At 36.9% G+C, this 24,999-nt stretch overlaps 4 protein-coding genes across 4 annotated transcripts; all 4 read left to right on the top strand.

Annotated features, from left to right (window-relative positions):
* Positions 1-344: 344 nt before the first annotated feature.
* On the top strand, positions 345-875 carry LOC113344640 (aspartic proteinase nepenthesin-2-like). Its single transcript, XM_026588570.1, has one exon. The coding sequence runs from the start codon at positions 345-347 to the stop codon at positions 873-875; it is 531 nt and encodes a 176-aa protein (XP_026444355.1).
* Positions 876-7,377: 6,502 nt separating this feature from the next.
* On the top strand, positions 7,378-8,781 carry LOC113344639 (aspartic proteinase nepenthesin-2-like). The gene has a single exon (XM_026588569.1). It carries the CDS (start codon positions 7,378-7,380, stop codon positions 8,779-8,781), a length of 1,404 nt encoding a protein of 467 aa, XP_026444354.1.
* A 1,519-nt stretch (positions 8,782-10,300) lies between these two features.
* LOC113344638 (aspartic proteinase CDR1-like) lies at positions 10,301-11,731 on the top strand. Its single transcript, XM_026588568.1, has one exon. It carries the CDS (start codon positions 10,301-10,303, stop codon positions 11,729-11,731), a length of 1,431 nt encoding a protein of 476 aa, XP_026444353.1.
* A 9,151-nt stretch (positions 11,732-20,882) lies between these two features.
* On the top strand, positions 20,883-21,641 carry LOC113344637 (2-hydroxyisoflavanone dehydratase-like). The gene has a single exon (XM_026588567.1). It carries the CDS (start codon positions 20,883-20,885, stop codon positions 21,639-21,641), a length of 759 nt encoding a protein of 252 aa, XP_026444352.1.
* Positions 21,642-24,999: the final 3,358 nt, after the last annotated feature.

Here is a 24,999-nt window from a genome sequence, read left to right as displayed (position 1 = left end):
ACCAGCAAGAAATAACACTAAAATTCAGAATTGCATACTGCGCCCATCAAAATCCTTTCTAGATCGCAAAATGGGTAAAAAAACACCCACTTTTTTCATTCTTCTTCTAACAATCACTACTTATGTTTCACTATTATTAAATTCAGTCATTGCAGTTAATCCAAAGAAAGGGTTTACTTTGAGGATGATTCACAAAGACTCGAAAGAGTCACTTTTTTACGATCCTGCTGAGGATATTCATTTGACAACAGAGGATAGAATTCAAAAACTCATGGAACTCCAAAAGTCGAGTACTTTACATCAGGTCACAAATATTACTCCATAGCCAAAATGCAACAAGCTCGATGATAAATCCCGATACAGTACGGGTGCCGGTATCTTATGACCCAGCAATGTGGTACGTTGGAATGGTAGGTATCGGCACATTTTCTGATAGATCTTTCATAGATTACTTATTGTTGGTTGATTCGGCTAGTGATATGACGTGGGTTCAATGCAAAGGTGCCACGCATATTTTCTATCAAGAAGTTCCTCTTTATCCTTGGGAGGATTCAAAGACATATCGTCCTCTTCCTTGTGAGGATCATAGTATTCTCTGCCCTGGCGATAAATGCAATAAGGAGGGCGAATGTACCTACGAAGCAAAATATTCGGACGGTGGATCTTCATCTGGTGTTATAGCTCAAGAAACATTCACTATATTCTCAAGTGCTGGTGGCCTTGAAAGTGTTCAGATACTCATGGGCTGTGGTTTCAACCAAGCAAATTTTGTTGACTTCGGTATGAATCATTTAAAAAAAAGCCTGATCTTATTGCAGGAATACTTGGTTTGGGAAGAGGACATTGTCTTTTCTAAAACAGCTAGGTGGTCATGAACAAAATAAATTTTCCTACTGCTTTGAGTTATATGGTAATTTCTTAAGCAACACGTATTTAAGTTTTGGCGCAGACGCGATTATTATTGGAGGCCAAGTACGTACAACTCCCATAGTTGAGAACTGATGTAGTGCAAGATATGGCAGAATCCTACTTGGAAGGAAGGGATCGACGAAAGAATATCCGTTAAATATTTTCCTATTTGTTATTTTTGTTAGGAAATAAGAGATATCTTGCTAGTATTGGCATGATATTATATTTAGTAGGATTTCCTCTTTATTAGCATTAATCATAAAAGATATTGGCATATCCCATAAGGCCTATATATGGCCACGTTTGTAAGGAAGATCGGCAGATTTTTGAGAAAAGAAAACTCTTCCTTTGAGAAGTTTATTCATTGTGTGATTTCTAGTACTAACATTCTACACCATTTGGTATTCAGAAACTGGGTATCGATCCTTCCAACATGGTTCGTGGTAGAGGTCAGGGTGGTCCTCGCGAGGCTTTAGTTGAGGAGGTAATGGAGAGAACGAGATACGATGAACTATCACGCACGGTTGAGCAGCTCGCCGGTCAGGTAGCAACCCTGTTACAACGACATGAGCGCCGTCATCCTCCTATTGATGAGTCCAATTCATCTGATGCCGATGACGATAATGATACTGATAACCCTTTTGCTGGGCGTGAGCGTGAATCTAGGAGTTGGGAATCATCATTCCGCATCGAAATTCCTGAGTTTCATGGTAGCGGGTTGACACCAGAGGATTGTATCGACTGGTTTTCTACTGTGGAGGAAGTTCTGGAATTTAAGAGGGTTCCTGATGATCGAGTGGTTCCGCTTGTGGCTACACGCTTTCGGGGTAGGGCTGCTGTTTGGTGGCGTCAACTGAAAGCTTCCCGGATTCAAAAAGGTAAAACTCCTATTTCTTCCTGGGCAAGGCTTGAAAAGTGTATGCGTTCAGCCTTTTTGCCATTTAACTATACCAGAGAACTGTATATTCGTTTACAAAACCTTCGTCAGGGTTTTCGTTCCATTGATGAATATACAAAAGAGTTCTATGATTTGGTCACTCGGTCAGGTATTACAGACACCGATGATCAGCTTGTCTCCCGCTATATAGGTGGTCTACGTGAGACTTTCCAAGACACACTAATATGTTTGATTATTTTTCTGTGTCTGAGGTTCACCAACGAGCTCTGCGTTTGGAAAAACAATTATCCCGTAAGTCAATTAGAGCAGCTGTTGGCCGTCCTACTATTACTCCTTCACAGATTGCTTCCGCTCAACAGAATGTTAGTACGTCTCAAAGGCCTGGTCCTAAATGCTACCGTTGTGGTGATCCTGGTCACTTGGCAAACGATTGTCGTAAGGCTGGTCGACCCGGCAAAGCTTTACTTGTAGAGCCGACTGCTGCTGATGATATATTTGCTGATGCGGAGGAGACATCAACTGAGTTCGATGAAGTATTTCTGCCGGGAGACCAAGGTGACTGCTTGATGATTTCTCGACCATCGTTCCTGACGCCGAAGGTTGACACTGACGAGTCATGGCTCAGAAAGAACATCTTCCAGACAACGTGCACCATAGAAGGAAAAGTCTGTCGAATGATCATTGACTCAGGCAGCTGTGAGAACGTGGTGTCTGAAGAGGCTGTGAGAAAACTCAAGTTATCGACAGAGAAACATCCTAGTCCGTACTCTCTTCACTGGCTGAGTAAAGGTTCGGAGGTAACTATTTCCAAACGTTGTCTTGTGAAGTTTTCCATTGGTTCTGTATACGAGGATGCTTTGTGGTGTGATGTCGTGGTTATGGATGCTTGTCATCTGCTATTGGGACGACCTTGGCAATACGACAGGGAGGTAATTCACAATGGTAAACTAAACACATATTCATTCTTGTTCAAATCGACTCGCGTCACGTTAGTACCTGCCAAGGAAACTGTGCACAAACCACTCTCTAATCTGGCTTCCAATTTTCTGTCTTGGCGTACGTTTGAGACCGAGATGATGGATGAGGGTATTGTGTTCATCCTGTGTGGCCTTTCTCTTGCATCTGCGTCGACTGTGGCGGTTCCGTCATGTATCCAGGGAGTATTATCGGACTTTGCAGACATTTTTCCCGTTGACCTTCCGGATGGGTTGCCTCCATCTCGAGCTATTCAGCACCGGATAGACTTAGTACCAGGATCGGTTCTCCCTAATCGAGCTCATTACCGTATGAGCCCAAGAGAACACGAGGAACTACAACGTCAGGTAGGGGAGTTGTTAGCCAAGGGTCTCATCAGGGAGAGTCTTAGTCCTTGTGCAGTTCCCGTTACTCATTCCTAAGAAGGACGGTTCATGGCGCATGTGTGTGGACAGTCGTGCTATTAATAAGATTACGGTGAAGTATCGTTTTCCCATCCCTCGTCTGGATGATATCCTGGACCAGCTTCATGGTGCTACGATTTTTAGCAAATTGGATTTGCGTAGTGGCTACCATCAGATTCGTATACGGCCTGGAGATGAGTGGAAGACCGCTTTTAAAACTAGGGAAGGACTTTATGAATGGTTGGTGATGCCGTTTGGTCTCTCCAATGCTCCGAGTACGTTTATGCGTGTCATGAATGAAGTATTAAAACCATTCTTGGTCTTACGCCAGCAAAATTTCTTTGCCGCTACAAAGAAGTGTGTCTTCGGTACAGATCGCATTTTGTTTCTTGGATACTCATATCCAAGGATGGTATTTCCGTGGATGAATCGAAGGTTGATGCTGTGCGTACTTGGCCTTGTCCGCAAACAATCCATGAGGCCAGGAGTTTTCATGGGTTCGCATCCTTTTATAGAAGGTTTATTCCCCACTTTAGCACTATTGCAGCAGCAATCACCGATTGCATGAAGAATGGCAAGTTTTCTTGGACAGATGCAGCTACAGCAAGCTTCCTCTTACTGAAGGAGAAGCTTTGTTCTGCCCCTATACTGTCGTTACCAAATTTTTCTTTACCATTTGAGGTTCATACAGACGCCTCTAAGGTTGGTATAGGTGCAGTCCTCAGCCAATCCAGCAAACCGATCGCATTTTTTAGTGAGAAATTAAATGGCGCTAAGCGTAATTACAGCACGTATGAACTAGAGTTTTATGCCATCATCCAAACCCTTAAGCACTGGCGTCATTATTTGATTCATTCTGAATTTGTGTTGTTTACTGACCATGATGCTCTCAAGCACATCGGCAATCAAGACAAGATGAATGCACGACAAGTTAAATGGGCTAATTATCTACAAGATTTCACATTTGTCCTCAAACACAAGGCTGGAACTCAGAACCGTGTGGCTGATGGTCTCAGTCGTCGACGAAGTCTGCTAACGTCACTACGGACGGAGGTCTTGGGTTTGGAATCGTTTGCTGATTTATACAAGACTGACCCCTATTTTGGTTCAATTCTGGACGCTGTGCATGCTGGCAACAGTACCCAGTTCTCGCTGTTGGATGGTTTTCTCTTCAAGGGAACTCGACTTTGCATTCCTGACTGTAGCTGGCGTTTACGTATCATTCAAGAACTGCATAACGAGGGTCACTTTGGTCGTGACAAGACCTTCCAGTTGGTTTCAACATCATACTTTTGGCCGCGCTTGTTTAAAGAGGTACAACGTTTCGTTTCTCGTTGTCATATCTGTCAGGTATCTAAAGGTTCTACGACAAATGCTGGTCTTTATATGCCATTACCAATTCCGTCTAAGCCTTGGATTGATATTAGTATGGACTTTGTTGTGGGTTTGCCTCGCACTCAACATGGGATGGATTCTATTTTTGTCGTCGTTGACAGATTTTCCAAAATGGCGCACTTTATAGCTTGCAAAAAAACTACGGATGCAGTTCATGTGGCATTTTTGTTTTTTCAACACGTGTATCGTCTTCATGGTCTCCCAGAGTCCATTGTATCGGACCGTGATTCTAAATTTCTTAGTCATTTCTGGAGGTCTCTTTGGAAATTATTGCGTACGGAGTTGAAATTCAGCAGTGCTTATCACCCTCAAACGGATGGGCAGACAGAGGTTGTTAACCGATCTCTTGGGAACATACTTCGCAGCCTGGTGGGTTCTCACACTAAACAATGGGACAAGCATTTGTTTCAAGCAGAATTTGCCTTCAACAGAGCCATTCATAAGAGCACCGGGTTTAGCCCTTTCCAAGTGGTCTGTGGATTTAATCCGCGTTCACCCCTTGATCTTGCGCCTGTGCCAGATTTGCAACGAGTACATGCCACTGCTGATGAGTTGGTGCATCACTTACAGCAGATACATGACGAAGCTGCTCAAAACTTGGTGGCGTCCTCTACGAAGTACAAAACGGCTGCCGATAAGCATCGTCGTCACGTTGAATTTGAGGTAGGTGATTTCGTTTGGGCTGTACTTATTAAGGAACGTTTCTCTACGGGCACATACAACAAATTGGGTCCTCGCAAGATTGGTCCGTTTGAAATTATTGAGAAGATCAATCCTAATGCTTACCGTTTGCGACTTCCCAGTCATATTCATACTGCTGATGTGTTCAATGTCCGTCATCTCATTCCTTACCACGGCGACTTGTCTGATGATGATTTTTCTACCCTGCCTAATTCGGGGGCGAATTTCCTCTTTCCCGGGGAGAATGATGTAGTGCAAGATATGGCAGAATCCTACTTGGAAGGAAGGGATCGACGAAAGAATATCCGTTAAATATTTTCCTATTTGTTATTTTTGTTAGGAAATAAGAGATATCTTGCTAGTATTGGCATGATATTATATTTAGTAGGATTTCCTCTTTATTAGCATTAATCATAAAAGATATTGGCATATCCCATAAGGCCTATATATGGCCACGTTTGTAAGGAAGATCGGCAGATTTTTGAGAAAAGAAAACTCTTCCTTTGAGAAGTTTATTCATTGTGTGATTTCTAGTACTAACATTCTACACCAAGAACCCCGTTCACAAATCGTTTTATTACTTAAATCTAGAAGATATCAGTGTGGGGAACAAGAAGGTAGGTTTTGTAAAATCAGATTTTGAGATTAAAGAGAATGGAACCGGCGGTTGCATGATAGATTCAGGGACTCAATATACGATTATGTATAAAGATCATTTTGATAGAGTTGCAAAGGTTGTAGTGGAATACTTTAAACAGATTGGTATGCCTCGTGACGAATCCACCAATCTTCTTTGCTTTGTTAGACCGAAAGAACGGTCGTTTACACTTCCGCACATAACATTCCACTTTACAGGGGCAGATTATGTTGTTTCAGAGGTGACTTCTCTATTTCTCTGGATCCGTGGTAATATGTGTTTACTTATGGCTAGCTATGATGCTGTTGGTAGCCCGGCTTTGGTTTTAGGAGCACAACAACAAACTAATAAGAGGATATTGTACGATAATTTTAATATGAAACTCTCGTTTGCTGATGAGATATGCAAATTAGAATGAAGAGACAACGCAACGAAGTCGGGATGGTTTTAATGTTTAATGAGCATGCATGTGTTCTTCCATTCATGAACAAAACATATCGATCACTTCTTTGGTAATTTAATAAATTTTATTTCTTAACTTCTTTAATTACCATTGCTTGCTTTTTATTCTACGTACTCCCATCTTCATAATTCTTTCTGCTTTTCTTTCTGCTGGATGGAAATAATGAACTTTGACATTTTTTGCAAAAAGAAAAGAGTTTAGACAATGCATGTACTGTGGTGTCTATCTAAACATAACCAAGTACATTACCAAATATGCGCTATAGTGTCATCTACCAAGGACGTGCACCCGCAACTCTGTTTGACGTTGCAGTGAATCACTGGAACCCCGTCTCTATTTCATATATACATTTGAAAGATTGCGGCCACCAGAAAAACACCCAAAACTATCCAAACCTATAAAATATGGAATTACACAAATGAACTCCAATTAACATTTGCAAATTTGAGGTTGATGCCACCAATTTCTCCACCCAGAACATAGTTAAATTACAAAAAACCTAAGCTGATTCTAACTAAATATCAAAAACTAGTGGGTTAAAAGGCACACCAAGTTACCGGTGGAGATGCTGTAAACAAAAAAAAATGTCGGAGATTCAACAGTGGAACTTCAACGGCTTAAATATCTCATATATTCAAATTCTTTGACATTTTCAGTTTTGGGATGACTGGACCTAAAACGGGGAGAGATTAGTCGCATCAAAAATGACGAGTCCATGCGAGCAACATAAATACGCGGAGATAATAAAGAAATTCAGTAAAATTGCAAAAGAGAGAATCCTACTAACCAATTCATAGGTATTTAAAAGAAACTAGCAAGGAAAAAAAGTATTCAAAAGAGTATCCATTTCCATTAAATAAGATTCCATATTAATTAGTAAAGATTTTGTATATAAGCAACCAAAACCACCTTTTATTTAGTATAAAATGTAAAACTTGGCAAGCAGATCTTTACCAGCAAGAGTTAACACTGAAGTTCAGGATTGCATGCATAAAAATCCTTTCTAGCTCACAAAATGGGTAAAACAACACCCACTATTTTCATTCTTCTTCTAACACTATCTCATGTTTCACTACCTCTAAATGGGTTTACTTTGAGGATGATTCACAAAGACTCGAAAGAATCACCTTTTTACAATCCTGCTGTTGATATTCATTTGACAACAGAGGATAGGATTCAAACACTCATCAACCAATCCAAAAGTCGAGCACTTTTCATTAGCTCACAAATATTACTTCACAGACAAAATGCAACAACCTCGATGATGGATCCTGATGTCCTACGTGTGCTGGTAAGTTATGATCCAACAATGTGGTACCTTGGATTGCTTTGTATAGGTTCGTTTCCTGATAAAACATGCATGCCTTACTATCTGCTTATTGATTCGGCTAGTGATGTTACGTGGGTCCAGTGCAAAGGTGCCACAAAAACTTTCTTACAAGATTTTCCTCTTTATCCTTGGGACAATTCTCTGACATATCGACCTCTTCCTTGTGAGGATCATAGTATTCTCTGCCCTGGAAACAAATGCAATGACCAGGGCGAATGTATTTACCGAGTAGACTATTTGAATACTGGATTTACATCTGGTATTTCTGCTCAAGAAAGATTCACTACATTCTCAGATGATGGTGGCTATGAAAGTATTCAAATAGTCATGGGCTGTGGTTTTCACCAAGAAAAATTTGTTGATTTCGGTAATAACCATTTAAAGAATAAGCCTGATCTGATCGCAGGAGTACTTGGTTTAGGAAGAGGAGAATATTCTTTTCTAAAACAATTACGTGGTGCTGGACAAGATAAATTTTCCTACTGCTTGGAGATATATAGCGAGAACATTTACGCAAGCAGCACATATTTAACTTTCGGTGAAGATGCGATAATTGAAGGCGAAGTACGTAAAACTCGGATTGTCGTGAACCCCTTTCAGCCATCGTTTTATTACTTAAATCTAGTGGATATCAGTGTTGCTAAGAAAAGTGCAGGTTTTGTTAGCGCAGATTTTAAGATTAAAGATAATGGATCAGGCGGTTGCCTCATAGATTCTGGGGCTCCATTTACGTTAATGTATAGAGATCATTTTAATAGAGTTGCAACGTTGGTGGTGGAATATTTTGCACAAATTGGTATGCCTCTTGATGCATCCGACAATCGTCTTTGTTTTGTTATGCCGCAAGTACCGTTTACAACTCCGTCCATAACATTCCATTTTCAAGGGGCGGATTATGTTGTTTCGGAGAGGGCTTCTCTGTTTGTGGAGATGCGTGGAAATATCTGTTTACTTATCGGTTCAGTGAATGTTACTAATATGCCAACTGTGGTTTTAGGAGCATTACAACAAACTAATAAGAGGATTTTGTATAATAATATGATTCTGGAACTCTCATTTGCTGATGAGATATGCCGATTACAAAAATGAAAGAAGAGACAACGCAGCGCTCACAGTCTGGCCGGTTTTAGTGTTTAATGAGCATGCATGCAGTGTTCGTTCTTACGAAGAATAAAACATGTTGTTCATTTCATTAGGAATTTAATAAAATTGGAGTAGGGTAACAAAATTCTATCGGACTTTTTTCTTTATATATGAATGTAGAGACAGTAGCACATTACATCTAATTAACTTGCCTCAATCCACATGCAATTCGAGTGGAAATTGAAAAGGGATTTACTACAACAAAAGAACTCAAAAAGAAATGAACACTTACATAATCAAGGGCAACTCCAGAAAATTTGCAATGAGAAGAATCCAACTGAAAAATCTGCCTGCCCCAAATTCTATCTTTAAACCCTGAATCCTCCTCTAGAAAAAAGAGTTTCCTTCTTTTATTACTGTGTGGGTGACAAACGTGGTGAACTTAGCTAAAAACTTTGTTTATGGTGGCAAGTTCGGGTTCAGGATTCAAAGTTAGCCAAGAACCAACTGATCTAGCCATGTGTAGCTAGCATGATCGGATGAATATGTGGCCGGGGTTTTTGAAAATACACCATAGTGTATGATAGAGTAAAGATGCATGCATCCTACCTTGTAGCTGCTGCCAGTAGCATCATGTGTTAATCATCTTCGGTATCATTTTTGAAAAGTTAAGACACACTAATTCAAGCTCTCACTACTCTCGCTTCACACGCGAAATTGTTACCAGTTTACGTGTAAAACAGGACGACCCAGCTCTCTTAGTCTTTCTTGATCATAAATTGAATGCTGGAGCTGTTGTCAATTAATGTGTTTAATGTTTAATCAGAAATGGCCCTTAGATTATTGGTGTACGTGCTGAAGAAACAAGTGGCTAAGCCACCTAAGGAAAATAATGACATATAAGATTTATAGATAAGTATAAGATGCAACAGCTTATAAGTTGGCCGAAGCAACTCTTTCAAAGTGATCTTTATAAATAAGCATAAACGGAGGCCACATTAATACTTATAAACACAATCAGCGTAAACAGGACTACCCAGCTCTCTTAGTCTTTCTTGACCATAAATTGAATGCTGGACAGCTGGAGCTGTTGTCGATTCATAATTTAATACTTTCAGCTTTAATACTTTCAGTTTTGGGGGTACTGGACTTAAAAGGGAAGATATTAGTCTCATCAAGAATGAACGACTGCGAGCAACATAAATACACGGAGATAGCATAGAATTTCAAAATAAATCAAATCAAACTAACAAATCTAAGATTGCAACAGAGAATCCAGTAAAACAATTCAACCATTTCAATAAGTATTCAAAAGTTGCTGCCATAAATAATAAGTATGTATCATTTAAAAGAGTAATCCATTTTAATTAAAAAAGATTCCATATTAATTAGTAAAGATCTTGTAGATATGTAACCAAAAACGTTATGCACAATAAAATTTGACTTTATACCTTTTACAGTATAAAATGTAAAACTTGACGAGCAGAGAATACAGCGTCTATCAAAATCCTATCCAGATCATAAAATGGGTAAAACATCACCCACTCTTTTCTTTCTTCTCCTAAAAATAACTCATGTTTCACTATTACTAAATTCAGTCATTGCAGTTCATCCAAAGAAAGGGTTTACTTTAAGGATGATTCACAAAGACTCGGAAGAATCACCTTTTTATGATCCTGCTGTTGATATTCGGTTGACAGCAGAGGATAGACTTCAAAAACTTATCAACCAATCCAAAAGTCGAGCACATTACATCAGGTCACAAATATTACTCAACAGACAAAATGCAACAAGCTCGACGAGGAATCCTGATATTGTACGTGTGCAGGTAAGTTATGATGCATCAATGTGGTACCTTGGATTGGTATGTATAGGTTTATTTCCTGATAAATCATGCATGCCTTATTATCTGGTTATTGATTCGGCAAGTGATGTTACGTGGGTTCAATGCAAAGGTGCCACAAAAACTTTCTTCCAGGATTATCCTCTTTATCCTTGGAAAAATTCACTAACATATCGACCTCTTCCGTGTAAGGATCATAGTATTCTCTGCCCTGGCAATGAATGCAATGACAACGGCCAATGTATTTACCGAGAAAATTATTTAAATGATAAATCTGCGTCTGGTATTCTTGCTCAAGAAACGTTCACTACATTCTCAAATAATGGTGGATATGAAAGTATTCAAATAGTCATGGGCTGTGGTTTTGAACAAGAAAATTTTGCAGGTTTCGGTAATAACCATTTAAAGGGTAAACCTGATCTTATCGCAGGAGTACTTGGTTTAGGAAGAGGAGATAATTCTTTTCTGAAACAATTAGGTGGTGCTGGACAAGATAAATTTTCCTACTGCTTAGAGTCATACAACGAGAACATTTACACAAGCAGCACATATTTAAGTTTCGGTGAAGATGCGATAATTGGAGGCCAAGTACAGAGAACTCCCATTGTTGTGAACCCCTTTCAGACATCGCTTTATTACTTAAATCTAGTGGATATAAGTGTTGATCACAAAACCGCAGATTTTGTAAGCACGGATTTTAAGATCAAAGAGGATGGATCAGCCGGTTGCCTCATAGATTCTGGGGCTCCATTTACTCTTATTTATAAAGATCACTTTGAAAGAATTGCACCTTTGGTGGTGGCATATTTTCAACAAATTGGCATGCCTCGTGATGAATCCACCAACCCCAATTTTCTTTGTTTTGTTATACCGCCAGTACCGGTTATAACTCCGTCCATAACATTCCATTTTCAAGGGGCAGATTATGTTGTTTCTGATACTGCTTCTCTGTTTTTTCGAACCGGTGGAAGTATTTGTTTGCTTATCGGTAGATTGAATACGGATAGGCCGGCTTTTATTTTAGGAGCATTGCAACAAACTAATAAGAGACTTTTGTATAATAATATGAATATGGAACTCTCGTTTGCTGATGAGGTATGCAAACAACGCTAGCTCACAGTCGATCGGGTTTTTAGTGTTTAATGAGCATGCATTCAGTGTTCGTTGTAACTAAAAATAAAACATGTTGATCATTTCTTTAGGAATTTAATAATTTGGAGTATGGATCGAATCCAACTCAGGGTAACAAAGTTCATCTGATTTTATTTTATTTTTTATTTTTTTATTTTTGATGAATGTAGAGAAGATACTACACTAATTAGTACATCTTAACTTGCCTCAATCCACATGCAATTCCAGTGCAAAATGAAAACGGGTTTACTTCGAGAAAACAACTCAAAAAAAATTGAATATTATTTACATTACCATGAGCAACTCCAGCAAAAAATTACAAATAAATAAGTTGGAAAATGGTGGAGACAATGACGATGATGACCAGAATTTGTGACGAAGATTTTGGATCTTTTCGTCTCTGTTGTTGCTATGATGATGGAGACGATGAAGATGATGAAGATGAGTTGCTGCTACTGATGAAGAAGATGAAGATGACGAGGTTCATTGATTGGGATGAACTCTGTTTCTTCTTTCTCTGCTGATGTTTTTGAAAATGATGTTGTTGCTGCTGCTGTTAAAGATGATGAATACGATGAAGATGATGAAGACAACGAAGAACCAAAATCTGATGTCGTTGAAGATGATGAAAACGATGAAGATGATGAAGACGAACTCATGTTGTTTCCGTTGATTCATCTACTGTTGTTGAATATTTAGTTAGGTTTTTCTTTTTCATTTTTCTCAGCTAATGTCTTTCGATGCTATTGTTGAAGATTTGGATTGAATTAGGTTGTTTTTGTGTGTTCATTTTCAAGGATGAACTGTAATTTTAGATTGTGATTTACTTGTTTTATTAGGTGTTCATTTGAAAGAATGAACTCTGATTTTTATGGATTTTTTTGTGTGTGTTCATGTTAAAGAATGAACTCTATTTTTAGATCTTGAACTATTAGGTGTACATCTTAAAGAAGAACTCAATTCTAGGTTTTAATTAGTTAGTTTTTAATAGGTGTTCAATTTGACGAACGAACTCTGGTTTTTGTTCATAATTATGAACTTTGATTGGGTGTTCATTTAAAAGAATGAACTCTGATTTTTTGTTCATAATAATGAACTTTGATTGGGTGTTCATTCGGAAGAATGAACTCTGTTTTCTTATTGGTTCTATCAGGTGTTAATTTGAAGAATGAACTCTGTTTTCATATAGGTTTTATTAGGTGTTTATTTGAAAGAATGAACTATGTTTTTCTGTCATAATAATGTAGTTTTGTGTTGTGTTCATTTTACCAAATGAACTCTATTTTCATATGTGCTTTAGTTTGGTTTTATTAGGTGTTCATCTGAAAGAATGAACTCCGAAGTTCATCAAACAGAATGAACTCTTGTACAACAATAAGACTTTCTTTCTTTTATTACTTTGTGTGTGACAAACACGTAGCATCCAATGAGAAATTGCTATGCGATGAATTTTGATGAAATCTTCCAAGAACTTACTAATCTAGGTTTATCTAGCATAGACCAGATAGATATGTGGCGGGGGACTTTGAGAAATGCACCATAGTGTATGCGAGAGCAAAGATGGTACCTTAACTGCTGCTAGTAGCATCATCTGTTAATCATGTTCGGTATCATTTACATTGGAAGATTTTGAAAAATTAAGACACACTAATTCAACCTAACTACTCTCTCTTCAAACACTACATTGTTATCAGTTTACGTGTAAAATAGGACGACCCAGCTCTCTTAGGCCCTGTTTGGGATTGCTTTTTTTCAACCAAAAACACTTTGTAACAAACTTTTGCCAAAAATTGTGTTTGGTAAATTTTTTTCAAAGTGCTTTTGGAGGGAAGGACTTTCATTTTAGGCCGGTTTTTAAAAGCTACTCAGCACTAGCTTTTAAAAGCTGGAAAAACAGAAGTTGTGGACCCACATAACTTGATTTAATTGATTCTCTATTTTAACCTTGTTATTTTATTATAAAGACAAGTTTTACCCTTGAATGTTGTACACATTACACCAAATCTAGGTTTTCCTAACAATGAGTTTCCTAACTAAATCTTTTTTGGTAACTCAAATGATCCATTATAAATCTAGTAACTCATATAAAGGGTTAGCAAATTCTGAAATAGTTACCATGATTAGGAATTATCTCATAAAAACTAAATAACTATTGAAAGTGTGAGATCATTAGTTATACATCCCTAACACATTTTACACTAAATCACTATTCCTATCCAAAATCTATGTATACCAAAATCCACCCCATCTTTATAGCTCTTTGTCATTTTTAGTAGTAACATAATTTTACATAGCTAACACATTGATTTATTTTAAAATTTAGAAAATGTAAAATAAAATTATTGGATTATATAAATCTTTTTGTTTGGAACCAACGGATAGTGCTAGGACCCTAAATAACCTAAACCCGGAACTAATCCATATCATTGCCTTGGGGAATCAAAATTCGAGTTCCATATTTTACTTGACAGAACCAAACCAAATCGAATTTCATCCATACCTTAACAAAACCAGTTGAACGGAAGAGAAAACTCCTTCTGCACCATGGTTGTCTTCTTCCCTAAAAGAGAAAATTCAATCGAATTCTATCCTAACTCCGATCAAAGAAAATCACGTGTTCGTTGTTATGGTTCTCTTTGTTTTCTTCAATTAATCGATTTCATTGGAATTTGATTATAACGATGAAGGTGATTGATTTCTGGTGAATTTGTTTTCTTCAACTCAAATTTATCGTTTCTGGTATGATTCTCTTCTTATTCGATTGCTCTTATTACAATTTTTCAATTATGAACCTAGGGTTTAAACAATGAGGGACTTTCAAATTAAATTGGGGTTTCTGATTGGGGTCCGCCAGATTGACTTCGTTGAGGCTTAATTAAATTAGGGTTTCTGGTGAATTTTTTGCTGCAAGTTATAATGTACCAGTCTCATGTCCATTTCCTTTAGGGACATGGTTTCACTTTTATCACCAGAACCAACTAGGGGTTTCCTTCTCATCGTCATTATATAAACTAATATAATATTACCAATTGGTATGCTTCTAATTCCAGTTGGTGGAGCAAACGCAATATGGGTTTATAGGCAGAATAGCAGCTGAAAAGGAAACGATGATTTCATTAACTTTGAAATGGAAACCAATGTTAGCTCAGAAAAGGAAAACTATAGCCTTTTCCCCAAATTTTACAACTTGTTCGACTGTACATAAGTGGCAAAATGGGTGGTATATATATATTTTGATTGCTTTCTAAGTGTAGACATCTTTTGAGATATTCAATTCAAGCTGCATCTTCTTTTATGTACTGCATCATTATTCTTAACAAGAATTTTTTTTTGTTTCTTTATACATCATGGTTGATATCTACACTGTTCGGGGAGGAAAATAATTTCATGGAACTGGTGGATGACATGATTGATTTGGTGCACTCAAATTTTTGTTCGGTAACACAGACCTTATAATCTTTCCTTCTAACCAGTTTCCCAAGTTGTACGGAGGTAAGCTCAAAAGCCTTAATCTGATGATATTGGTTACTTAAATTTGTCTACCGAGATTGAATCAGGTTCACCTTTCAACAATTTCTCCTGATTCTTTTGCAGAATTTCGCGGGGCATCTTATTTATGGGGAGTATATAGAAAGAGAATTGTTCCTGTGTAATTCCTCCTCTATATTCTTGTAAGCACCAGTAGTTACCATTAGCCTATCATCCTTGCCTTATTGTCTTTGTAAGTATTTTCCTGGGGAGTGAAGAATGTTCACTTTGTCGTGTACTGGGACTGTTAACTCAGTTAGGTCTTCATACTTATTGTAAATGTTGCACAAACTAGTATTGGTTCCGGAGTTTAGAGAGTGTCCTGTTTCCTCGAGTTGAAAAGATAATTTCTTGAAGTGTTATGTGTTTGATCTTCTTTTCTTTTTCATGGTTCTTTTTTTTCGAAGTTTTCTTGTTTCTGTAAAGTGTAAACTTCTGATACCTTTCCCCCTTGATCTATTTTAGGTAGCAGTTTCTGCGATAAAGGTAGCATGACGTCGTATTTCACTCAGTTAGAGTATGCCTTCCAGTCTCAGAGTGCTTGGACATCTTTTAGGATTTAATTTTCTGTTTACACAGTCTTGTCTTCACAGTTGTAATCAGGCAAGATTCATTGTTACAGAAAGTATATATTGCTTACGCAATTGCTTTGTTTGATTTATGAGCATACTTGTACTTTTGCAGCCAGCGGCGGCAGCTCTCAGTAATGGCTTGCTAACATTTACATTATTACTTCGGCGCTATTTTGAGCACCTTCTTTCACTTTTTTTTGATGTACATTCAACTTTTCTATCTTTAACTGTGCTTTTCCTCTGCCTTTGATATCCTCGCAGAAATTTCAGAAGAAGCTCATGGTGTGACATCTTAGACGATTCGAGCTTTTCTTGAAACGAAACAGGGGTATATTTCTTTTGTGAAATAAGACTTATCGCAACCACAAACCACCGCCACCGCAAAGGTAATTATTTCATATGTTAAGTCGATTAGTAACCACAATTTAGCAAAATTCAAAATCAAAGTTATGCGAACCATTGAGGCTTCGGCTCATCTGTGTTCTCAAACAAGTTTTTGTGAGAAACTTTTAAATGTGAACAAGAAAATCGCATGCCCTTTATGTTTTGTGATTGATACCTTGTATCGACTACCCGTTAAAAGTTTGACAGTCTTCAAGTGTATATCCAAATCGTAGTTCAAACTATTTTCTCATGACTATCTTCCTAAACTTTATTCAAACTTTTGTGTTCTTAAAATATACAGGGGAAGAACTCGTAGACTTTCTGATGAACGATGTTTCTCTGGTACATGGAACAGTACGTGTTACTATGTAGCCTATTATTACTACTTGCACTATGCTTAGCTGTTGATTTTGTTCAAGTGCTGGATTTATATGTTCAAACTTTTAAAACCAGCATTAGAAATTCAGTACTCGTTAACATCTTATAAGCTATATACAAATATTCTTTGTATTATTTATATATCTAGAGAAGCTATCATAGACTTTATTGTTTTGTTTCGCACCAGATGACAAGTTAATTTGGTGAATTTTAATTTTCAGAATGCTGGGAGAAGTGGAAAAATATTGGATGTTAGAAAAAGATAGATTTGGTAAAGTATATACAGAGATGGGGTCCGTGAGGTGTTGCTGGCTTTGGATGCCAGCAAGCTCGGATCTTCTTTAAATTGGTCAGCAAGAAGAGTTGTCCTTTTGAAGCCTTTGGAAATCCATCTGCAATTTAAGGTGTCATAGGTAATTGTTTTTTCCATTTTTTCTTTAGATTATTTCAATTGTTTCTGATCATAATATAATAGGTTCATAAGAATTGAATTCCAGTCCCTAACGTGATCGAATGAGACTTGTTTCCTTGCAGTTTGTCATCTTAATTAAATACATACTTACAACTCTGTTTTAAAGAAGCACTTAACCACTTGCTGCTGTGAATGCTTCCCTTATTATAATATTTGAAATGATGCTTTAGGTTCTTGTTTGATTAATATTTTTAGTGCTAGCTAGACCCTTACATGTATTATGTTACCACTCATGTTATATATCCAGCATAATCAACAAAGTATGGTGTTTCAGAGAGGATAGAAAGCTTGACGACATGTCCTTGTTTATAAATTATGTGATATGTGATAATCGGTAAGCCACGGAGTTAAACATGCATTTTATCTAGAAAATACTGTCCAAAGGGTAACAATTCTGAAACTTTCTTCGTTGACTATTATGTTTCAGTTTTTTCTCCCACACCATTTTCCCAATTCCTCTTTTGACTCACTATTTCACTTGAATGACTAAACTGAAAATCACTTTTTCGTAAGGGTTTCATGAAACTGCGGGTGCGATTGACTTTTTTGTGCTTGCTTGTGTATGTATGAGTGATCAAATGTGTTTGGTGTTGTCAAATTCTGAATATAATCATATAAATTCTTTAAACTATGTATGTGTGAATACAAATGTATCTGTGGTGCAATGGTAGCATGCTGACTTCAAGGAAGAAAATGCATGTTCGATTCACGCCAGGTTCACTAATTTGCATTTTTCAGCAATTCTCTCTTTGTAGCGCAAATTATTTAAATGTGTGAAATATGGGGTGAAGGTTCATATGGAACGGTGACGTGTTTCAGTAATGCAAATTATCTTTAACAATATGTGCATCTTAAATCCCAATAATCCCGATTAGTTTACCGGGACCCTAAACCTACCGATATTATTGGTTACGGATAAAGAACACTGAAAATATGGAAATCTGAAGGTACGCATACTGACTCAGCTGTATTGGATCCGGATAAGTGGTACGCATACCGGCATAGCTCCATGGTTCGACGATTTTGGGTATGCATACCTAAATCATTTGTTCGTGAATTGGATTTTTATGGTATGCATACTCGGTATGCATACTCGGTATGTACACCGGGGGTATATCTCTAGCAATATGAACCGGTATATGTCTCGTTTCATCTCCGATTATCTCGTATATATCCCTAGCTCAATTTGATTCGTGTCTCATAAATTGGTTGATGACTTAATTGTATTTCCTCATTCTTGTTTTAAAAACGGATTCCCGATTTGGAATTAAATCGATCTTGTAAGTCAAAATTACAATCTTCATACGAGGGTTTAGTCTTGATATAATATCAAAGTCTTGTTTGTTATCGATTCATTTTGAGAAACTTAAGAGTCTTTATCTGAATCCTAAACCTACTAATATTGTTCATAATAAAAGACTTTGCCAACTCAAATAAGCTGTTGAGTTGTCATTACAGTAAGCTGTCTTACAAGTGTTTTAGAGAGTTAATCAAATTCCGAACATATCGTAGAAAATAGTATGGCTGCATGTGAAAATATTCGACAGGGATGGTGTGCATAACGGGTATGTGTACCAACCCGATTCGTGAACTCAGAATACCAAGGTATGCGTACAGGGCACGTGTACCTCAAGGCAGTTTCTGAATTCAGGAACTTTAGTATGCATACCGGGTATGCGTACCACAAAAGGCCAATTCACGAACAAATGATTCAGGTATCTAATGTCAGTCTTTTTCTTTTTTCAGAAACTCGATTTTTGTTCGTCAAATTTCACAAGTAAAAAATCTAAACTTCTAATTAGAATTTAAATCGACTCCCTGATCACATTCTTCGGAATTTCTACCAAGTCAAATGTCGATAATTATATCAACAACAAAAATTTTGGTTTGGAAGGAAAAAAACATTTACTAAGTTGAGGAAGAGGATTTTTCGGGATAATCTTCAGTTCACCGTGGGTAAAAAACATCTTATACCGAGTGTCCAAGTTTTAATGCTAGAATCCAGTTTATTATGAATTCTTTTTTTGGAAAATCGGCCTTTAGATTTTTTCGAGCAATCATTAGTTCGATATAGGTCAAGAATATTGTTCATATTATCATTTAATAACCTCTTCCACTATGTCGAAATCTTCACCTGGCTCTAAACCTATAGATGTTTCTCAGATTACCTTTAATGACCTCTTCCACTAAGTATAAAATTTTCACTGGAGCTATGAACTGACAAGTGTTTTTCATATTATCCTTAATGACCTCCTATACAAAATAAAAATATTCATGGAAATCCTAAATCTACCGACATTGTTCGTATTAATAATCTCTTCTTCCACTAACTCAGAATCTTCATCAGAATCACAAACCTACCATTATAGTTCATATTATCCTCAATATCATCTCTTACTATGTCAAAATATACACCTGACCACTAAACCTACCAATGTTTGACAGATTTTTTTATTAACCTCTTCCACTTGTAAATCTGAATCTTTAACAAAACCTCTAATCTATCGTCACTAAGTTTTGAAATTTTGTTTAACCGAAAGAGAATAACAGTTCTTGATTACATTTTTGATTCATTCTTATACGATTTATATATAGTTGGATAACAATATCCAAATTTATTCTGATTTATACATAGGGGTGAGATCCGTTGACATGGTTATAATGACACAACGTTGACATGGTGGCACCTTTTTCTCTAAAACATCTGAACGACGATCAATTTGAAGTTAAGATTTTGGTGACATGTTTCTCATATAAAACTCTACAATCCTACCAAAAATGAGAGTTTTTCGAAACACGAAACTTTGGATTTTGGTCTTACGAAGGTTCAAAAGAAACACACTTGTCTCAATCCGTATGAGAATCCATCACCAATTGTCTACAGTTCAAAAATCTCCACAATCCGTATGAGGAATCCAACGTCCAAACTTTTTTATACAAAAATCAAAACTTTTTTTTCCTCTCACTTTCCTCTTTCTCTTCTTCCGTTTCTCTTTCTCGGTGGGTTCTCCTCTCTAACTTCGCCACAACCCAAACCCTCTCTCGTAACAGAATTTCCAAATCAAGTTCTAACATAAATCCTTCAATCCTTGTTAATCCGTGAATCAAAAACCAATTATTAATCGAAAAAATGCCTCCAATTGAAACATTCATAACCCTAAAAATTTGATATTTTCCCTGAAATTAAAAAACCCTTGTTCTATGTTAATAATTGTTCTTCGATCTACTATCCAACGATTGAGGTATAATTAGAATATAATAATATTTTTCTAAGCAAACATAATCATAATTTTTTATTAAATAATAAAAATATAATAAAAAATAAATAAAATATTATTAAATATATTAGAATTAAAAGTATAATTTATTATAATGAAAGTATATTTAAAACTAGCTTTCGAAATATATCTATTTTCGTCATTAATTACATTACCAGCACTTTAAAATACAAGTTTATCCAACAGAATTTATAATTTGTTAATTTCTCAGTGCTTTTTAAATTATAGTTTACCAAACGTCATGCTGATTTATTTCCACAACACAACAAAACAACGCACAACACAACAGAAAAATATTTTTCTAAAATTCACAGCAATGCCAAACTAGTCTTTAGTCTTTCTTGATCATAAATTGAATACTGGAGCTGTTGTCAATTAATATAGGGGTCTTTGAATTAAACACGATTAATGGGTGTGGGGTTTAATCAGAAATGGCCCTTAAATTATTGGTTCACTGAAACCAAGAACTGCTTATATCAAGAATCAAAAACTCGATCTGTAGTTATATATCTCTCATTTCAATGGCTTCTTCTGATGATCAAGAAATTGTTTCAGAACTTCTTCCATTCGTTCAAGTATACAAGAATGGTCGTGTCGTACGTTTCCTCGAATCAGAAAGGGTTCCACCTTCATTACAAGACCCAAAAACGGGAGTCTCTTCGGAAGACATCAAATTCTCCACTAACCCAGACATATCTGCTAGACTCTATATTCCTAGTAAATTCATCGCAACAACCGAAAAGCTGCCAATACTGTTGTTCTTCCATGGTGGTGCTTTCTGCATTGAATCGGCTTTCTCACTTTATCACCAGCGCTACCTAAACGCTTTAGTTTCCCAAGCTAATGTAGTTGCTGTTTCTGTTGAATACAGACTAGCTCCAGAGTATCCACTTCCCATTGCTTACGAAGATTGTTGGACTTCATTACAAAGGGCACTTGCTCATGATCAGTCTACAAACGACGGTCATCGGTGCACTTTTGCGCAAGATTTTAATGAAGAACCGTGGTTAAAAGATAACGTCGATTTCAATAGGGTATTTTTGGGTGGTGACAGTGCGGGTGCAAATATTTCTCACAATTTAGCTATGCGACCAGCGGCTGAAAATGTTATCCGTGGAATTTGCTTGATTCACCCATACTTCTGGGGGTCTAAACCAGGGCTGAATTGGGGGACTTCGAAAAATAATTGGGGACCTCTAGCTACAGGACAAAAAGGTCATAAAATAGTAATTGGGGGTTATCACTTATCTCATTTTTTAAAATGGCTAAACTACCCCTAAATCATTAATATTAATTGAGTTGATTAGTTGTTAATCATACTTAATTTGATTTTAACCTTTTTTTTTCAATTTTTTTGTTTGCAATTTTTTATTTTTATTTCTTTTGCCGAGATTTGGAGGTGAAGTGTTCCATTCACGACTCTCAAGAGTCGTTACTATTTCAAAAACGACCTTCAAGAGTCGTCATTGTTTCATTGACAATCCTCAAGAGTCGTTAATGATAGAAAAACGACCCTCAATTGTCGTCATTGTTTCAATGACGACTCTAAACAGTCGTTAACGCATATAAAAGAGTTTCCAAAGGTTGCTCATCTGAGAGGAATAGGTAGAGTTGCTCATCTGCAATAAATTCGAGGAATTGATCAACAACAGGCTTATCATTCGTCATATTGAAGTCCATAGACTTCGCCACCAGAAATTTCTTGCTCCCTGCAGTCTCCGCTTGATACTTTGCTTCTAACACGGTCCACAAATCATAAGCACTGAAATTTTCTTTAGCATTGTAAAAATCATACATCGCATCTTCCAAAACATTCATGATATGATTTTTCGCCAGAAAATTACACCTCTTGTTATACTCGATCGCCTCCTCAGTTAAACCTTCAACATTCATCAATTCATCATGTGGAACAAGTACATAATCCAGCTCATGATGGCTTAGATAAAATAGCATCTTGGATTTCCATTTCTTGAAATCCTTTCCGTTAAACTTCTGTGGTCTTTCAACGTCGTTCTTTCCCATTGTTACAAAGAGTAATGTGTTAAGATTGTTGGAAACTTGCAACAATAGAAGAAACGTCAGATGTATCAAACAATAAATATAAAGAACCGTATCAAGCAACTCTACCAAGAACAAATTGATGAGGGCAGAATCACAGGTTCAACAAGCTGTCCTTAACATATTAGTTCGCGGGTATACTCTGAAGTAATGCTAAACCCCAACGTGCGAAGATCTGTCCAGGATAAGACTGCCCGATATAACTTGAGTTAGCACAACGCAAGTTACCCACTCTTGAACTCAGCAACAGGGATGGAAGTAAAATGCCGCATAAAAAACAAGAAGAAAGAGAAAAGTAGACCTAGAGATATTCGCTGCTTGTGTGTTTTGAAAACAGAATTTCGAGTTATATTTATAGGATGAGATACTTGCAAATCAAGTTAGGTTTTGGTTTTCTTCAAAAAAAAGTCAAACTCGTAAAAGAAATTTCCCACAAATGAAACTCTTATGAAAATATTTTTGGAATTAATTTCCTAAAGAAAAATTCGCCAAAAATAAGTACGAGTAGAAGAGGAACTTGGTGCATAGTATATGCGCATGGACATGGGTCGAAACATGTATTTTTCGCCAATAGTGGAGCACCTCTTTAGTTTTCCACAAATTTAGGACTAAAGGTTCCATTTCATTCACTCAAAAATGAGTGAGTATCCTTAGACCCTTATGTCATGAAATCAAACCACACAAGACCAAAAATCCAATTATTAAATAACTCATTATCTACAACAATACCCCACATGAATGAAATCTCGGTAAATAACGAAAAATCAGAGTACGGAAAATACCATTTAGGCAAAGGTGTCCATGAGGTCTTGAACCTTGCTTAGTGAGAAGCTACCAGAACTACTAGCTAGACAGTGGACACGATGTCTTGAATTGCTAGCGTTTGGTGTAATTCTAATAAAATCCACGCATGATATACTCCAAGTGTTGCTAAGTTCGTGCCATTTTGTCCATTTTGGACCTGGACATATCCCGTTTCTCAGAATGCTCTAGAGAATCAACTCCATTCTCATAGGAAGCGACCCACTTCCTCATTCAGATAGGTGAGTTCTATCAAGAATGTTTACTGCTACACCCCACTTCAATCTTAAATTGAAACTATAGAACTCATTAAGACTTAATTAAAAGCCATCCTCCACATGCAACCACACTATCACATCAACACCATAGGGAATGGACAGAGAATGAAATTCTGTGATAGTGTTTACCTTTACCCACCACAAATTAGTTTTCTCATTCGAAACCTTGATCTTGGGATCTCCAGTCAGCAAGGTTCAGTATCCTTCATGGCAAGTTTAATTATGTAAGCCTAAGCCCCATCCCCTTCGATGTTTTACTAACTATCTCCTTGGACAAACCTTTCGTCAAAGGGTCCGCGATATTCTCCTTGGACCTTGTCCAATCTATGGAAATAACGCCTGTTGAGATTAATAATTTCAAAGAATCATGTCTTTTACGCATATGTATAAACTTTCCATTGTAGAAGCTATTCTTAGCTCTACATATTGCAGATTTGTTGTCACAATGTATAGATATAGCTGGCACAGGCCTATGCCAGAGAGGAATATCTTATAAAAAGTTTCTTATCCATTTGGCCTCCTCTCCTGCTTTATCTAACGCAATAAACTCCGACTCCATAGTTGAGCGAGCTATACATGTCTGTTTGGAACTCTTCCAAGATATAGACGCACCTGCTAGAGTGAATACGTATCCACTCGTAGACTTAGACTCCTCTGAGTCTTCTATCCAGTTTGCATCGCAAAATCCCTCAAGGAAGGCCGGATACCCTTCGTAATTCAAACAAAAGGTCATTGTGTACTTCAAGTACTTTAGCACTCTAATAAGTGCATCCCAATGTTTCTGCTTTGGATTACAAGTATACCTGCTTAACCTACTCAAAGCATAAGCAATGTATGGTCTCGTACAATTCATCAAATACATCAGACTTCCTATGACTCTCGAGTATTCAAGTTGGTTAACACCTACACCCTTATTCTTCATGAGTTTGCAAGAAGAATCATATGGAGTGCAAACAGGTTTACAGTCAATATGATTATATTTCTTAAGTATGGATTCAACATAATGAGACTGACTCATGTTGTAATATTGAAAGTGGTAGTAAAAGTTCGTTGCTCGGACTTGTAAAGATTTAAAAATAAAAATATATACACAATATTTGTCATAATGGGAGAGAGGTACTGGGACTAATGATTCGGACAATTTTCATAACATAGGGCTCAATGATTTATTCTCAACAATAATCGCTCAAAACATAAATTATACGGACTCTTATTTTGCCAAAGTAGATTTTCAAAACATTGATTGTAAGTCCTAAGCATGATGTATCAAAACACCTAAGCCAAGCATACATCATCAAATTAAATAACAACCAATTAATTCAAATCATATTTCAATTTTAAATTAATGCAAAAGTCTTAAAAAGAATTAATGAAATTACCCCAAGTATGAAGTTTGGCCTCCTCCGTCGTCCCAGTGTTGGGTTTTAGCTCATCATAGTAAAAATGCTCTCAAAATAATTATTTATTGCTCAAAAAGTGGTTTACAAATGATGAAAAGGTG

This window comes from Papaver somniferum, unplaced genomic scaffold, assembly GCF_003573695.1.
Source record: "Papaver somniferum cultivar HN1 unplaced genomic scaffold, ASM357369v1 unplaced-scaffold_79, whole genome shotgun sequence".
NCBI classification, from domain to species: Eukaryota; Viridiplantae; Streptophyta; class Magnoliopsida; order Ranunculales; family Papaveraceae; genus Papaver; species Papaver somniferum.
The sequence above is the reverse complement of the archived record's forward strand: the minus strand, read 5'-3'. Positions and strand labels throughout refer to the sequence as shown.

Excerpts from the sequence above, each read along its gene's own strand:
- LOC113344637 (XM_026588567.1), top strand. The coding sequence starts at position 20,883 with ATGGCTTCTTCTGATGATCAAGAAATTGTTTCAGAACTTCTTCCATTC.
- LOC113344638 (XM_026588568.1), top strand. The coding sequence starts at position 10,301 with ATGGGTAAAACATCACCCACTCTTTTCTTTCTTCTCCTAAAAATAACT.
- LOC113344640 (XM_026588570.1), top strand. The coding sequence starts at position 345 with ATGATAAATCCCGATACAGTACGGGTGCCGGTATCTTATGACCCAGCA.
- LOC113344639 (XM_026588569.1), top strand. The coding sequence starts at position 7,378 with ATGGGTAAAACAACACCCACTATTTTCATTCTTCTTCTAACACTATCT.